Source organism: Alligator sinensis, unplaced genomic scaffold (genome assembly GCF_000455745.1).
Source record: "Alligator sinensis unplaced genomic scaffold, ASM45574v1 scaffold690_1, whole genome shotgun sequence".
NCBI classification, from domain to species: Eukaryota; Metazoa; Chordata; order Crocodylia; family Alligatoridae; genus Alligator; species Alligator sinensis.
In genome coordinates this window covers 840,696-857,556 of record NW_005842372.1, presented here as the reverse complement: position 1 = coordinate 857,556, position 16,861 = coordinate 840,696, and the positions used below count along the sequence as shown (strand labels likewise).

At 44.4% G+C, this 16,861-nt stretch overlaps 1 protein-coding gene across 1 annotated transcript in view; it reads left to right on the top strand.

Moving 5' to 3' along the window:
* The window catches only part of EIF2S2 (eukaryotic translation initiation factor 2 subunit beta), a 22,822-nt gene that overhangs the window by 453 nt on the left and 5,508 nt on the right, over nt 1-16,861 (top strand). The window contains exons 2-8 of the mRNA XM_006029298.3: nt 8,405-8,585; nt 9,485-9,588; nt 11,008-11,143; nt 12,373-12,473; nt 13,006-13,154; nt 13,776-13,832; nt 15,095-15,180. Coding sequence (XP_006029360.1) covers nt 8,405-8,585; nt 9,485-9,588; nt 11,008-11,143; nt 12,373-12,473; nt 13,006-13,154; nt 13,776-13,832; nt 15,095-15,180 — 814 coding nt within the window. The remainder of the gene's footprint in view (nt 1-8,404; nt 8,586-9,484; nt 9,589-11,007; nt 11,144-12,372; nt 12,474-13,005; nt 13,155-13,775; nt 13,833-15,094; nt 15,181-16,861) is intronic.

The following is a 16,861-nucleotide window of genomic DNA, read 5'->3' as shown; positions in this document are numbered from 1 at the left end:
CGTGGGGCGACCCGCTGCCGCCGCCTCGGCCCCGCCGGCCTGTGGGGAGGGGAAAGGACCTCGTGCGGGGACGCGCACGCGTCTGCCTGGGCGCGGGAGCCCGGGTCGCGGACCAGCTCGGTGCAGCAGCATGAGACCTGCCGGCCTGCTCAGCCTTCAGCCCCGTTCATCCACACCGAGCGCATAGAGCTGCGGTCTGTGTCAGATTGTGGTGGGACGAGCTGCCTGGGATGGTCACTGGGTGCCACAAGAGCCTTGGCAGCTGTGCAGTTGGTCCTAGCCTGATGCTGGGCAGCCTTGTACCTCTTCTGTACTACATGGCTTAGGCAGCAAAGTGAAAACTCCCAGCTGGAAACATGGCTGCTACTGGTAATGCTGCACAGAGCAGGGAAATTCACAAGCCTGGAGAGGAGGCCACCGCTGGAGCTGTGCTCAGGCAAGGGAAACTTGGAATAAAGCCTAAGGTAGAAGCAGCGTAGCAGGCACTTTTTTCAGTAAAACTCCCACTATATTGGTGGAAATGGGGTACCAGAGAAGCCTACTCCACTCTTTTAGGAATTAGGTGCTGCAGAAGGGGTGGTAGGCAGAGGGTTGGGTGTAGGTAGGGGCTTTGTAGTCTTATTTATTTGTGTAGATGGTGCTGGTCAAGTGACAGCAACCTTCACAGAAGTCCCAGCCTTTGCTGCTTCCAAAGCTGTTTGGAAGCAGCCTTATTTTCAGACATAGGGTGTTACTTTTGATAATGTTATTTCATTTCCCTTGTATGTGTGAAATGGGGAGTGTATATGTGGGATGAGACAGGAGAGACAGATGGATTAGTATAGTAATGGGATTGGGGGGAGAAGAAATGGGGTAGAAAATAACAGAAAGTAGTGTATACAGTATAATGAAGAAATAATGTATATGGTTTTAGGCTGTAATCTCTGAGATACTGCCTGTGACCTCCACCCCCCCAGACTTCTTGTGTTCATCCCTGTGTGCGGGGATCATCCTGGGCACTACCACCATTTGAGTGTATTAAACAAAAAACAAAAAAATGCAAAACACTTGAGGGGAGGGGGGATGAAATGGAAGTTCTTTGGAACAATTGGTCCCTTTTCCATAAACGTTGCTGTGCCTAGAACAACCTCTAATTTGAATTTAAGTGCACCAGTGTACAAACAGAACACTGAAAACAATACAGGAAAGCAAGCAATTTGTCTACACAGAAAACAAGTAAGAGAGAACTCTTCTTTTTTTTAAAAAAGATAAACTTTTTTTTTCTCACTGTTTAAATATCTTAGTCTCCATGTAGTTAAAATGATATTAGATGATGCACTGATTAAAAATGTCACATGTATGTATCCTGTATCTTCCACCATAGTACCACTGGTAGATTATAGCTGTAATTCATCACCAGTATTGTTTGCTACTGTAACAAGATGCTGTTGATTAAAATTGAGCACCTGACTTTGAAAGACACTGTCAGAATAGCACTGCTTAAGAGGTAAGGATTTTTTTTTGGTGGGCTCTCTTATTGGACCAGCTGTCTAGGTGGGAGAAATGTCAGGCAAGCTTTGAATCACAAAGTGCTCTTCTGCATGTCAAAGTGAAGAAAGATGCCTTGTGTCCAAAAGCTTGTACATCATCCCTCTTGACTATACAGTTGGTTCTATAAAATAACTTGCTGAGAGAACCCCTCTGCCTCATGCATCTCCTGGACTGTTGTGGCTAAAATGCCAGTCCAGCTGTACTAGCATTTCATAGAGGTGTGAAGGATTCCGTAAACTACCTTTTGTGCTCAATAATGTTTTTCCTTAATTGTGTTAACAAGCCTGTGTCTCTTAAAGGTATTTCTGAAGGATGTCAACAAACATTATGTATCTCTTGAACAAACATTACATCAACTGTACTTCAGCTGGGGAGGTTGGAGTATAAGTAGGGATTCTGGTTTTCCCTGATTAAAAAAAAAATCACAAATTCTCTCGTAAAAAAAAAAAACCCCTAATACATGATTAAAATTAAAGGCACCCACAGCCCTCCTGGCCCTGCTGATCCTCTCGTTCCCCACCCACAGCCCTGCTGGTACCCCTTACTCCCCCCACCCCTGGTCTCTCAGCCTTGCTGGATGGGGCCCCCAGTTGGCAGGGCTATGGACCTGGGTCTGCAGGCCCCTGCTTCTGCTCTCCTTCCTCCCGCCCCCCGGGCTGCAGACTCGGGTGTTGTGGCTCCCCACTGTTGAGTGTAATCTCAGGGGACAGGGCAGACCTGCACTCCCCCAGATCTGTATCCAGGACAGATGTAGGTTGAGGTTGCTGCCCAGCTGGGTGGGGCTTGTTGCCACAGTGTGCTACTGCAGGGCCCCAGTGGGAAGCAGGCTGCGGGTGGCTCATTTGGGGGAGGGGGAGGGCGTGCTGCAGTGCACACTCCTGGGAGGCAGAGGGGACCCGTGCCCCACAGATCTGTGCCTGGAGCAGCTGCAGGTTGTGGACTTGAACTCCCACCCTGCTTCCCTTTCCTGGGGTTTGCTCAGCCTGGCGGGCGCAACCTGGCATAGCTGGGGACACTGGGGATTCCTTGCTGCTGCCAGCCCCTCCCCCCGGTGATGTGCCTCCAGCGCCTGCTGCTGCCCTCACTGCAGCCCTGTGCACAGGAGGTGCATTGACTGGGCAGCAGGAGGGTGAGCAGTGGCAAGGAGGCTTTCTGTGCGACTCCTCTGCTCCCCGCCATACCAGGTTGCAGGGGAGGGGAGCAGGATGGCAGGGAACAGTGGCGTCCTGTTGCCTGCTGCCCTGTCCTTCCTCCCTGTGACCCAGCACAGCAGGGAATGGAGGAGCCGCACAGAAAACCTCAGTGCTGCTGGTCGCCCTCCCCTGCTGCCCTGTTGATGTGCCTCCTGTGCGTGGTGCTGCAGTGAGGGCAGCAGCATAGGGCTGTACTCAAAGCAGCGGCAGGTGCTGGTGATGTGTCACCAAGGCAGTGGGGGCAGCTCACAGCGGCAAGGAATCCCTGCGTGGCCGGGCTGGGGAGGCCCCGGGGGAGGGAAGCAGGGCAGAAGTTTGAGCCCACAGCTTGCGCCTGCCCTAGGTACAAATCTGGGGGTGTGTGGGTCCCCCCTGGGTGTGCATGTTGCAGAGGGGAACTGGGCCTCCCCCTCCCCTGGATGAGCCACTTGTGCCCTTGGGCTCCAAGCCCCACCTGGCGGGGCAGCAGCCCCTGCCCTGCCCAGCTCCCTCCCTACAGGGTCCTCAATCCCTCTCTGCCCCTACATTTACATGCTGGAGCTACTCTGGAGGCTGCCTGGGGCCACATGCATGTCTCTTCCTCCCATTCCCTCCCAGCTTCCCTGCAGGCTGGAACTCTGCCAGCCTGCAGGGAGCTTATTGCAAAATGGCAAAATCTGCGGGTTTCTCTGGTAAAATGAGAAATCCTCATTTGCCTCTGGTTTAAAAAAAAAAAAAAAAAAAAAAGCAAAATCTGTGGTTTACTCTGTTTTTCCAAGGGAAACAGAAAACCTGGATCCCTGAGTATAAGGGTATGGATGCGCATAACACTTGACCCAGTTTAAACCTGAAACAGACAGACAGATATATAAGACCATTAAACTTGTTTAAAGATGCCTGGAATGGTTCAGAAGTGTACCTGGAAAATGGGAGTATACTTTTAAACCAGTTCACAGTGTGCTGGTTTATTGTTACATGTGGATGCCAGCTGTGATGCTGATCTGGTAGGTCCTTCAGAAATTCTGTACTGCACTGTTTCCCAGCATCCCCCTCCCCACTCTGTGCAGCACATGTGCGTATGCTGCTACAACTAACTGCTTTGGCACTTTTTATCAATGACCTCCCATACACTGTTTGGTCAATAAAGCTGTCTTTCTATCAACTCGTTGTGTCCTCACTCCTGACTTAACCACAGCCCCTCATCACCCCCCCACCTTCCAGTTTGCTTGGAAGCCAAAAAGCATGGGAGCCAAACACTCCCTTCTCTCCAGGCCACTCCAAGTCAGGTAGACACACTGAAGACCTTGGCCAGTTGCAGACTGAGTTCGTTGAATTCATGCTTAGGAGAGAAGAGAGAAAAAAGTGAAGATGCCCCAGCCATAGGGCACTTGCCCTTAGACTGCCAATGCATGGTTGCAAGGACCCTCACAACACCCCCCGTACACTGGTCAAATTTCTGCCCAGTGGAAAAGCCCCAGGACACTGTGGAACGCCCCCTGCCTCCTAACCTGGAAGGTGTAGGGATGCTCAGAGGCTCCCCCCCCCCACCCCCCCCCCCCCCCCAGCACCTTTTTGACCACTGTAAGACATGCTAGACTGGGTGCTCACTCCTACCCTGTGGTCTTAGAGCCATGGCACTTCAATACTTGGAACTCTACGGCACTATTTTTGGGGACATTTCTGATGCGTAACAATTGTGAACCAGTTCCCTGTTGGTGATGTCTAGGAATGGTTCATTTGTTGCACGTCTGCACCCGAGTACACTTGCCTTTAATTTGTCTTTCCACCTACACAAGGGGTTGAAGAGGTGATGTAGAAACTAACTACCGGCTTGAGTGCTCCTGCACTGGAGCAATCTCCAGTTTAGCAAATGCAAGCAGTTTCTACACCCTTTTTGCTGCCTGTGTAGCAAAATGGGAACAGGATAAATTGAGTTGGTTTTCATGCTGCAATTTGAGGTTGGCAAATGGAGAGCTAGGTGGGAAATGTGGGTTTTTTGCCCTTTCTGTCCCCAGAGGGTTTGATACTTAAACCACTTTTTTTATTATTATTAGTATAAAACAGACCTTTTAGAGTTCTTTCTTGATTAAGGCATGTGTTAGAATAGCTAGAGCCTGGTTTTTGGGTCATGCATGGAGATGTGGGAGATACTGGTTACTGAGTTTCTGTTCTGCTGATTCAGACAAGGGTTTTCCCAGTGCCATAACCATGAGGCTATATTTGGGAAAACAGGGGGGGCGGTATTGTATATCTCACTCTATTTTGTTTTTTTTTTGTTTAAGCCAGAAATTCTGTTTAGATCTGGGAAACCTGTCCCAGTGAAACTGGAAAATTTCCATGAACTTTATTTTGAATGATTTGGCAGTTCCAATGACAAACTTTTGCCAAAATTCCCATCAGTGCTATTTGAGGAATTCATGGGATATGCCATTCAAACAATTTTTTCTCAATGACAAGTTTGCTTGGCCCTGTCTTGATGAAAACCTGCGTTGGAGTTATTTTTACTGAGTTACTGTAAAACTTTCAGTAGAATGGTGAGTGCTTTATGCTGCTGGGATGTTGATTCGTACATATTCTATATAATGCTGACAGCCAGGGCTAAGAATGCTACATACAAAGAGCTGAACTTACATACAAAGTGCATGAAAAAAGAAAATTATTTTTAAAAGTACTGAAGTGCCCTGCTCTGTGTAGTGTTTTTGTAGGCATGTGACTGGTTCTCTGAAGGTTCCATTTACAAAGAGTTACAATCTGTTCTAATGCTGCTTAAACATCCACTTTTAAATGTGTTTAGCTAACACATGTACAGGCAACTATTAAGCTGTTTTTAATAGCCACTTAATATTTTTTTTTACATCCTGTCTGTACTGGCCAGTACCATCTGGTGATAAGATCAGTTTTGAAATTTGTTGCAGAATATGAACAGCTGCCTGTTTTTATTAGTATGTAACCAACTAATTAGTTTGGGTAAAGTCAGGTTAGCTCATTTCAACAGCAGCACATAATGGAAGGAAGTGGGGGGAAAAACCCCAAGTTCTTTCAAATGACATGCTGGAATTCTCATGGAGCAAATAATTTGCACCTGGATTGTTTGTAGAGCTTTATGTTCAGCTTTGTAAGTGTTCTTGGCACATCCTAAACACACTGTTCATAGCTTGCATCCTAAGTAGGACACAACCATCTAGTGCACTGGTGCTCAAACTTATGACCACACAGGTCACATGAGTGGCCTGGGGTTAGTCCACAGGCTGGATCCTGCACACAGTTGGTGCGTGGGGTTGTTCTGCACTCTGGCCCAATTCTGTGTACCTACATCAGGGATGGGCAATTATTTTGGGTGGAGGACTGCTTACTGAATTTTGGCAAGCCATCGAGGGCTGCACGACAGGAAGCCAGAGACATAAATATTAATTTTCTCAGCTTTTTAGGGGTCCTGCAGGTCAGATAGAATGGCCTGACATCTTGCTTACCCTGACCTACATTCAGCAGTGGAGTAACCCTGTGCATCAGGGTAGGGCCATGATATCCAGCCCACAGGGGTCCCTGTGTGTCTGGAAATTTGGCAGCAGCAGTGTGGCAATTACTGCTAAATGCTGCTCCTCAGCTGCAAATTTTTGGACCCATGGGGAGCCCTGTGACCCAGATGCCATGCCCCATAGGCTGATTCTGGCCTGTGGACTGGAGGATATCCTGATCTAATGGTATCACACAAAGTGTTAGAGGTTGCGGCTTTCAGGGGCGTGCAGAGTACAAGGCCATTTTGTTTAACACTATTAGTTTTAGTATGCAGAGTTGATAGTGTTAAGTATTAATATTGCCTCCAAAGGCCAAAGTGTCTCTTTGTATCTTCATCTAAATCTACTGTTACTTTTTTGAAACTTTGCTGATCTTTTTGTTAAGATGTAATGAGTGTATTTTTCCTCGTAATGAATGGTGGTATTTTTTTTTTTTTTTTTTGCTGTGACTTTTTAAATCACTAAATACAGCCTGTCCTAAATCTTCTCTTTATATTTGTTGTTTAAATACATGAGAAGAAACTAAGCTTGACTCCTCTGGATTCTTACACTTCCTCAGTGATCTAGTTGTAATTGGTAATCTTGAAACTAGCATCACATTCATTTGCAGGCAGATCTAGAACTAAGTTTGTATGGGTAACACATTCTGGTCTTCTCTTGGCAAGTAATATTATTGGTTAAAATAGAAGTGAAATGATGTAACTTTCAAAGTTTTACTCATATTATTGTCTACCTTGTGATAGAGAGCATGTTTTATAAAAGTGTCTATTAACTAGCATGATATTATAGACCTCTAGCTGACAAAGATTTGGACTCTGCAAGCTTCTTGTCAAAGCCATTGAACATAGGATTCCTTAGTCACTTAAACATTTAAACTGGGAACTTCCATTTTCTGTGGCATGTGCTGGAAGTGTGTGCGCATGCATTTCTGTGTTGCTTATGCTCCAAGTAACAACCATAAAAAGTCTCATTTCAGTGGCTTTGCAATGTGCCTGTGTAGTTAAACATCAGAACTTGTCTTGGAACCATACAGTGGAGGTTGGGAATGGTTGTCACCAAGTAGCAGAGTTATGAGGTCTAGAAATGAGTTGGGTTCATGTAATATCTGAAATGATCCAAAAAAGACCCACTAACATATCAGAATGGCAGTGTGAATAAGGTTAGGAACTGTGGGTACGTTTACGCATGCTTAGAGCAGACTCTAATCCGGATGCTCCAGCATGCTGCAGTGTTTCATGTATTAATCATCCCTGCATTTCAAAATGGCAACAGGGGTGCTTGTTCTGCTGTTCTGAAAGGTGGGGCACTGAATACAAAAGACACTGTGGGTATTTTAATTAGTGGCTCCTGAAAGCCACTCTAATTTAAAATGTCCCATCCCATGTCCTGTCCCGTGTTTTCTGCCCCCACCCCGGCGCTGCTGTGCTCCAGAGGGCCTGAGGGAGGGTAGCAGGGTAGGGAGCATGAGCCTGCAGTGTGCACCCACCCTGCCCCCACAGATCTCAGGACCACAGGTCCCCCCTTTCTCCCCGAGAGTGCATGCTGCTGCTGGGAGCTGGCCCTGCCCAAGCCCTCAGTAGGCAGCAGCAGTGCTGGGGGCTGGCTCGTGCTCCTGCTGCAGCAGCTGCTGCCTTCTGTTGGGAGCAGGAGGCTGCGGACCTGGGTCCCTGGTCCCATAGCCTTGGTAGCGGGGGGGGGGAGCATTTAATTTTAACCACGGATTTGGGGGGTTTTATCAAAGAATTTGTGATTTTCTGTGATTTAAACAAAACAACAAAAACCAGGATCCCTGCTTACAGGCCTACTGAACATGTTCAGGTAACTGACAGAAAGTCTGTACTAAGGCTTGCAGTTCTACCACTTGTTAGCTGAACGGATAGTTGTGATGTCAGGAAACTTAGGAAAACTTTCACTAAGAGGGACAAAGCCAAAAAGCCTTGTATGTTCTAGTTTGTAGTAACTTTAGAGAAGTGTCTTGGGACAAAGTTTTGTGGTGTTTCTAGACAAGCACTTGAAATCACATTTACTCTAGCACATTGTCAAGTAACATACCTAATTTAAAACAGGATTGTACATTATAGTTTAGGAAAAAATAGGACTGAAGCTGAAACCTTCTAGTGTTCAAATAGTTGGATATTAAGTGACAGATAAAAATAACATAACTGATGAACACGTGACTGTTTACAGATGATTTTCGATCCCACTATGAGCAAGAAGAAGAAGAAAAAGAAGAAGCCCTTTATGCTGGATGAAGAAGGAGGAGACACTCAAGCAGAAGAGACCCAGTTGTCTGAAACAAAAGAAGTGGAACCAGAACCAGCAGAGGACAAAGATGTAGAAGCAGATGAAGAGGACAGCAGGAAGAAAGGTGAAGTAAAGTCCTTCAGATAATACTATTATAGCATCCCTGTCAGCTGTATGTTTTCAGGACAAGGATGATATTTGTGCATGAAAATACAAAATACCAGAGTGGGATCTTTATTCTGACTGGGACTTCTAGGTATTAATGCAACAAAATTATATTTTTGGTACCATTTCTTTCTCTTGAGCTTGTCTGCTGTGAACAGAGCAGTATCTTAATTTATAAGATGTCATTTCCAAATCAAAACTGAAACCCTGCATGAACAAGATGAGGTGAACTGAAAAATAAGTTAAAATTGTTAGCGAACTGTGATGATAAATGCTTTTTTTAGTTCCTTTGCCTTTTGAGTCCAGTCACTGAACAGTTGAAGAGAGATTAAAATATTAGATTTACAGATAAAATGTAGCATGAATAACACCCCCAAAGTAATGCAAGCCAATTTTTTCTTGTTGTTCTGGGTCTCCCATCAATCTGTGGTACTATGCAAGATTTTGCAAGAAATCACTTCCAGTTAAATTGGTGGTTTAGTTGTTTTAATAGACATGTTTCCTTACTGCATATACAACCTGCCTTGTCTTTTCTTTTTGTTTCTGTTTCCCCTTGTATGCGTCTCCAATACATCAACAAGAAAAATGAAAACCTTCAAAAATAGTAATAAAAAAAAAAAAGGAAATTTGTATTTCCAGTTTGTATACCAGTTTGTATAAGGTACACAAACTGCCAGCCAGGTTATTTTGTGGCTTCTGTAATAAATGAAATAACTAAACACTTCAATGTGACTAAATTTTCCTAGATACTACTTGTCCCTTTTTCAGGAATGTTTAGGAGAATTCACATTTGACACAGATACCTTGGATATACAATTGCTAATCACCAGGCTTTTCCCAACATTTTGGTTTTTTTAGATGCATCAGATGACCTGGATGACTTAAACTTCTTCAATCAAAAGAAGAAGAAGAAAAAAACCAAAAAGATGTTTGATATAGATGAAGCAGAAGAGGGTGTAAAGGTCAGCTTAGAGATGCTGGTGACCTAGTTGTATCATTTAAATTCAATTTGTCTTCCTGAAAATTTCTCTTTTCCTTATCTGAATGCATCCTTGTGGGTGTCCCAACTCACCTACCTGTCCTTTTAAGACTAACAGTGCAGGTGGGGTCTGCCACTAACCTGTGGCAGACCTGTGGCACTAATCACCTATTTATGATTACCCCAACATTTATATTATGTTTTATTCTGACTGCCAAACCTAAAGAGCAGCAGAGTTGGGGTAATGCTGTAAAAATATATGTGAATCTTCTTTTTGACCTAAGAGGAAAAAATTCCCGTTATCTGCAGAGCTGATACAAGCTCCGATTTAATCTAAGTTCCCTATGTATGCAAACAGACTTGCATGTAGAAAGAACAGGATATTGTAATTTATCCTCCTGTCTGCAGGTCAGTAATTTCAGTTTTTCTCTGGCACATGGCATCTCTTGTTCCAGTTCTTGTGCTTTGGTGCAACTGAAGGCTCTAAAGGTTATATAGCCATGTCCTAGACAGCTGTAAGTTTTTTCTGGAACTATTAACCAGCTATTTGGGTCTAGTAAGGGAAAAACTGCAGTAGGTTGTGTTGTCCCACATTTGCTGAATAATGTGATAAAAATTATGAGATTCCCTTGGAGGGCTGTGCGAAGCCTTGGTCCCTGATTTGATTCTGTGGAGATTTGGCCCAATTTGGTGGCCAAATCTCCAAATCGAATCGGAGGACCCTTTCATCTCTCTGAATCGAATCGGAACCCTCCAAATCAATTTGGAAAGATTCGGACATAGCTTTAAATGTCTACATACCTCTAGGTAGCAGGCGGCTCGTGAATGCTGCAATGCTGGGGAGCATGGAGCGTCCCACAGGAGGAGCTTGGCGACTTGTGCCTCCCTGGGTCTCAGCTTGGCGACTTGGCCTCCTGCCTGCTCCTTTGCGGACCCAGAAGTGGACTGGAACTACTTCCAGTCCACTTCCGGGTTTGCTGCCGAGCACAAGCTTCCCCCCGCCCACTTGGGACACTTCATCTGTCCCAGCATTGCAGTATTCATGAGCTGCACCTGGTACCTCGCGGTATGTAGAAAAAACATTTAAAGCTGTGTCTGTCTCAATTGCTGATTCTCCAAATCAACACTGAGTCTTTGATTTGGCCGAATCCAAATCTGAATCGGGGACAGTGATCCGAATCAAAGTTGAATTGCTGTCCCCAATTCAGGCTGGAACTGAATCCAAGTGTGAGACAATATTATTCATCTTTGGTGTAGCTTGGCATATTCCTTCAAAGTTAAGTCTATCACATTTGAGAATTGTGCTAAATATATTTTGTCTTGTTTCCAGTTCATAGTGTTGGAGAGTAGTTTCACTTAATTCATATGTATAGATTGCATTTTATTTTTTTTCTTATTGCAGGATTTAAAGATTGAGGGAGATGTGCCAGAGTCAGTAGAACCTGAAGATGACTTTGGTATCATGCTTGGTAATAAAAAGAAAAAGAAGAAGAATGTGAAATTTCCAGATGAAGATGAAATATTGGAGAAGGATGAAGGTAAGAGTACAGTTGCCTTACCTGAGAGTTTAATTCCTGATTGGTGCTATAGTTGAAAGTGTGAAATGTACCTGTTCTCCCCCTCTAAGTGTTCTGCAGTTCACGTGTCAATTTTCTGTTAATTTTTTGTATTATAAGATTTAATAACAAACTAATAAGTAGGGATTCTGGTTTTCTGATTAAAAGTTGGAAATTCTGTGATTAAAACCAAAATCTGTGTTTTTCTACCATTGAAGTGAAAAGCGTGTGGTGTGTGTATCAGTTGAACACGATGCTTTATTGCTATATTTACCATTCTAAATCAATTTGGAAGTCTACCAATGCCTCAATCCATTATAAGGTACGTTCTAAGTACCTGTATTTTTTTTTTGGCGTTTGATTTGGGTTTTTCTTATCATAGAAAATCAGACCTCCTCCTGCCCCCTGTGCTCACCAGGATGTGGGTCCAGCTATGGCTCCCCCCTCTACTGGTTTGTGTCACTGAGCAACTCTCATATGCCATGCTGTTCAAGCCATTGCCCCTCACTCCCAACTTGTAGTCCCATTCTGCATCTGCTGCCCCTGTCCCATCCGGGCTAGATCATGGCGGCTGCAGTGTCACTGACTTGTGCAGGTGGTAACGGCGTGAATCTGGCCCTGGTGTGGGCTGGAGGAGAGGCCTGTGGCACTCTTGCCACACCTCCCCACACCCCTCCCAACAGTCCCCAAGCCCTAGCCTTCCAGCTCCTGCCCCTTTATAGACTTACCTGCATCCAGCTGCTGGGGCTGCTCCCTCCACCCTGCTTGGCTGTTTGCTGGCCACATGCGTGTGCATAGACACGTGACACCCCCTGCCTCCAATCACCCTTCCCCTACTTCCCTCATCCCCAGGCAGCTCCTCATAGGGTGGAACGCTGTTTGTTAGCCAGCAAGGGGCACCTGTTGTTTCCTACAGTTTTTTTTTCTCTTTTTAAAAGGAAAATCCACAGTTTTCTCCTTTAAAGGAGAAAATCCAAATTTTCCCACACCAAATGGATAACCCAGATCCCTGCTAATAAGACTGTGATGGAGCAGTCTAGACTTAGTTTAAATATTGGTGTTCATGTCAGTTAACAAATACAAGAAAATCTTCACTCAAACCACATTGTTGTGACTTTTGTTTAGACTGTTAGAAGCGATATTAGTGGTGTTCAAGGAGTTCTGCTGTTCTAACAGCTTTTTGCATCTCAAATACTTGTCATCTTCTACAGCTTTGGAGGATGAAGACAGCAAAAAAGATGATGGAATTTCTTTTAGCTTTCAGACTGGACCTGCATGGGCAGGATCAGAAAGGGACTACACTTATGATGAGGTAAAATAACTACAAACACAATTTTTTTAATAAAAGAAACAAATCACACCTTTTATAAAAGACCTTAGTCCTGCAGTTCTATCCAGTGGTGAAGAAGAACTTTCTGTTTACTGACTTACAGGGACACTGGTTTATTCACGTGGGTCAAATTGCAGGATCCAGTCTACAGTGTGTGTACTTAAATAAAAACAGAATTTAAAAAATCCTTCCCACAGCTACTTAATTGACCCATAATCTTTCATGATAGAACATAGCAGTAACAAGCGGGGAAAAAAAAAAAATCCAAGTATAGACTGAGAAAGTGTAAGGTATAAATTGTCTTGAGAAAACCAAGTGCAAAAATTAACACTGATACTCTTTTAAACAAGATTTAAATGTCTTTGAGGGGAACCTGAGTTGGAAGTATAATGACCCTTTCCACTGTCTGAGAAAATGAATCTCACTTTTTTGGGGTAGTGGGGAGAATGATGTGTGCATCTCAGATGGGGTACAGTGACAGGCTACAAGTGGTGTGAATATATGTTTCTTGCAGTTGCTGAATCGAGTATTTAATATCATGAGGGAAAAGAATCCAGATATGGTAGCTGGGGAAAAAAGAAAATTCGTCATGAAACCTCCACAGGTTGTAAGAGTAGGAACCAAGAAAACATCATTTGTCAACTTTACAGATATCTGTAAACTGTAAGTTTGGCTACTTTAAAGCTCTATCTGGGTAATGGGTAGAAAATAGTGTAGTTTTCCTGTACTACTTAGAACCCTTGTTATGACAAAAAAATAAAATGTAGTTCTGGGAGGCTTATGTAACAGTCAGATGCTGCATTCTGTAAAAGTATACAACACAAGGAAAACTGGTCATACGACAGTTCGTTCAAAAGTAGGACTGGAATTGTGGATTGTAACTTTCCAGGTCAGTAGTTTTCAACCTTTTTTCATTTGTGGACCCCTAAAAAAAAATATTCAAATGGAGGTACAGACCCCTTTGAATTGTAAGTGTACTTTTGATCATAATCATTTTTTGCCGACCCCTTAGGCATAGTCTGCAGACCCCCAGGGGTTTGTGGATTGCAGGTTGAAACCACTGCTCTGGGTGGCTGAGCCTTTCTGTGCCCATGCCTTTCTGTGCCCATGGTAGCATGTGATTGTTTCCTCTTTGGGCACTTCTCCGAAGAAGTCAGTTTTCCTTGTATTGGCACTTTGCAAATAGGTTTGGCAGACTGAGGAGGCCTTACATTGTCAGTCTTGCTTAAGTGTCAGGCTTTTGTGGAAGGTAGTGGTTAAAATTAATGTAACTTTTTATTTCAGATTACATCGTCAGCCAAAACATCTCCTGGCATTTTTGTTGGCAGAATTGGGTACAAGGTAAGGGACTTGTTATTACATTTGAGTTTCTTGCATTATTTTGATTTTATATATATAATATATTCCTTGGGTCAGAGATCCCAGGGTGCACATTTTAATCTTGTTTCTTAAATTGTCCACAGCTTTTGATTCTAGGTGGTTGAGGGGCAGAGTAGATCAGGGAAGAAGTTATACTGTTGTTAATGGCTTTAACCTAATGCTGTTGAACTGGCAGCTCAGAGGCTGCATATAGCCAGCGAGGGGTTAATTTGAAGACCCTAGCATCCCACCCAGCATTTCCCCCCACCACCACCTCAGTAACTCCAGCTGCTCCTCTCCAGGTTCTCTCTTCCTCCTCCAGCTGCTTCTTCCTGTTTCCATGCTAGAGGGCAGATGCATCAGTGCTGGTGGAGCCTGCAGCCTGGGGTGCTTATGTGCTATGGTGCAGCAAAGGAACCTGTTGTAGGGGCTGGGGTTCCTGTATGTGCAGTGCAGTGGTAAGCGTCCATGCACCTGGGGCAGGGAGAGACTGTGGCTTCTGTAGTATAGCAGCTTAAACATCAGAGAGCCCTGGTTTAAGCCATATGTGACGGCATAAAAGAATTGCACAGTGATTCACATTATGTGACTCCTGAAACTATTATCTTTCAGACTGCACATTAGTTGCTAGCTGCCTACAAGAGGCAAATAGGGTGCTGATATGCAGACAGAAGCCCCAGTAACCTAGTTACACAGTGACTGCTGTTCTCAAGGCCTGCTTGCTCAGGGTTCAAGCTCCCTCACCTCAAAATAAAATAATTCAATACAAAAGCTTTTAAAACTTTGTTTGAAAAGTCACCAGAGTTCTTCAGCTAGCAATGCTTGAAAAAACTAGTTACCTAGTATTGCTATTGCAACATGTTGTTAAAAGAAACTTCTTTTGAACTGTGCCATGGTGGTGGTTGCCTCTAGCACGTAGTAGATTCTCTGTGCTGTTGGAGAAATCCTTTGGTTGAGTAGCTTAATCAGCAGAGTACATGGATATTGTAGCAGTATTTCAAGTATCACACAGAGGATTTAAGTTTGGATGAAGTTGCACTTTGACAAATGTCTATGATGTGTCCAAGGATTCAGTAGTTTCATTTGCCCAGATTCAATTTGGCTTTATTAATCTGCTGCTGTTAAGCAGTCTTGAGGACAGAGCTTCATCAATTGACTTATTGCATGTCCCTGATTTTGCTCTCTCTAGCTTGCTTTGTCTTTCTGAATTGCACAGTGCTGAATTAATTTTTCTTTTAAATTAGTGGCTCAATAGATGGTAACAATCAACTTGTAATCAAAGGAAGATTCCAACAAAAACAGATAGAAAATGTCTTGAGAAGATATATCAGTAAGTATAGTGCATTATTCTGCAGATGTTTACCAATCCCATTTTGCTAATGTATTTTATCTGCCTTAGATGCTACACAAAGAAAGCCAAACTATACAGCTTTAGAATCTGGATCATAGGGAAGTAAGGCTGGAAGGGACATTGCAAGGTCATCTAGTATAGCCACCTGCTCAAGACTGGATCATCCCTGATTAAACCATCCCAGCCAAGTGTCTGTCCAATTTGTTCTGGAAAATTTCCATAGATGGGGATTCTGCAACTTCTCTGTGTGGCCTGGTTCAATGCTTGATCACCTTCATGGTCAGAAAGTTCCAGCTAATCTTCAGGCTAAATTTCCTCTGCAGTTTTGAGGCCATTGCTCCTAGTCCTGTCCCCTGTGGCCACAGAGAAAAGCCCATCCATCTCCATCTTCTCTAATTGCTTGTAAGGGTTTTTGAAGACTGTTATCCAGTCCTGCCTCCGTCCTCTCTTCTCCAGGCTAAATAATCCTAGTTATTTTAGCCTTTCCTCATAGATCTTGCACTGTAAGGTGGATAGAAAACTGACTGGATCATCAGGATCAGAGGGTAGTAATCAATGGCTCCATGTCTAGTTGGCAGCTAATATCAGGTGGAGTGCTTCAGGGGTTGGTCCTGGGGCTGGTTTTGTTCAGTGCTTTCATCAACAAACTGGAAGGTGGCATGGAGTGCACCCTCAGCAAGCTTGCAGATGACACCAAGCTGGGGGGGAGTAATAGATATGCTGGAGCAGGGGTGTCCAATGTTTTTGAATGTGGGGCCAGATCATGAACTTTTTATCGCTCAGTGGGCTGGTGAGCCATATTCCTCAGAGGAAGCAGTATCACATCAGGAAGTGATGTCATGTGACCTTTGGCACCAATGAAGGTGCAGGAAGTGACAATGAAATGGGTCTGGAAATGTGGTTTAAAATCCAAAATAAAAACAATATAAAAGCAACAATGACATAATACCAAACACTTGACTAAAATAAACACTTTTGCTTCTACTCATTTCTCAATGAATGAAAGAAGCATAGTGCAAGTCGACAGATCAGATGTGGAAAAGATATAAGCCAGAGTGGAAACTAATCAAAGCAACAAAATATGGGCATTTTTGAGAATAATCTTCAAGAAGATTTACTTTTATTGAATTAATAACTTAGTAACACATTTTTAACAAGTACTAACAAGTTGAACCCCCAATCCCGCACAAAGAGAAATGGAAGCAAACGCAATCCAAACACTGGACAGTATTTTTACAAAGATTTTTACCTGCTCCAAATTTACGTTGGAGACCAGATCATTCATGCTCTATTCTGAGCATATTGTTCAGTCTTAAAGAAGCATACAGCACAGCTGCAGGGGGCTCAGCCACAGCTTTCCCCCCCTGGTGTGGCTCAGCCAGCCCATCCCATCCCATCCCCTATCAAGCAGTGGCTTCCCCACGTGCTGCTGCACTTTCCCCCTACCTGTGCCAGCTGGTCCCAGAAGGCAGGAGGCTCCGCCCCTGCTTCTGCTGACCAGTGCCGACCCAGCCAGGCATCCCCAGCAGCCTGTGGGAAGCCAGCTTCAGCTGCGTGCTGCCCCGGATGGGATGGGCCCAGCCGGGTCGGCAGTGGCCAGGAAAAGCAGCATGTAGCTGAAGATGGCTTCCCACCCGCTGCTGGGGGTGGGAGGGGGGCG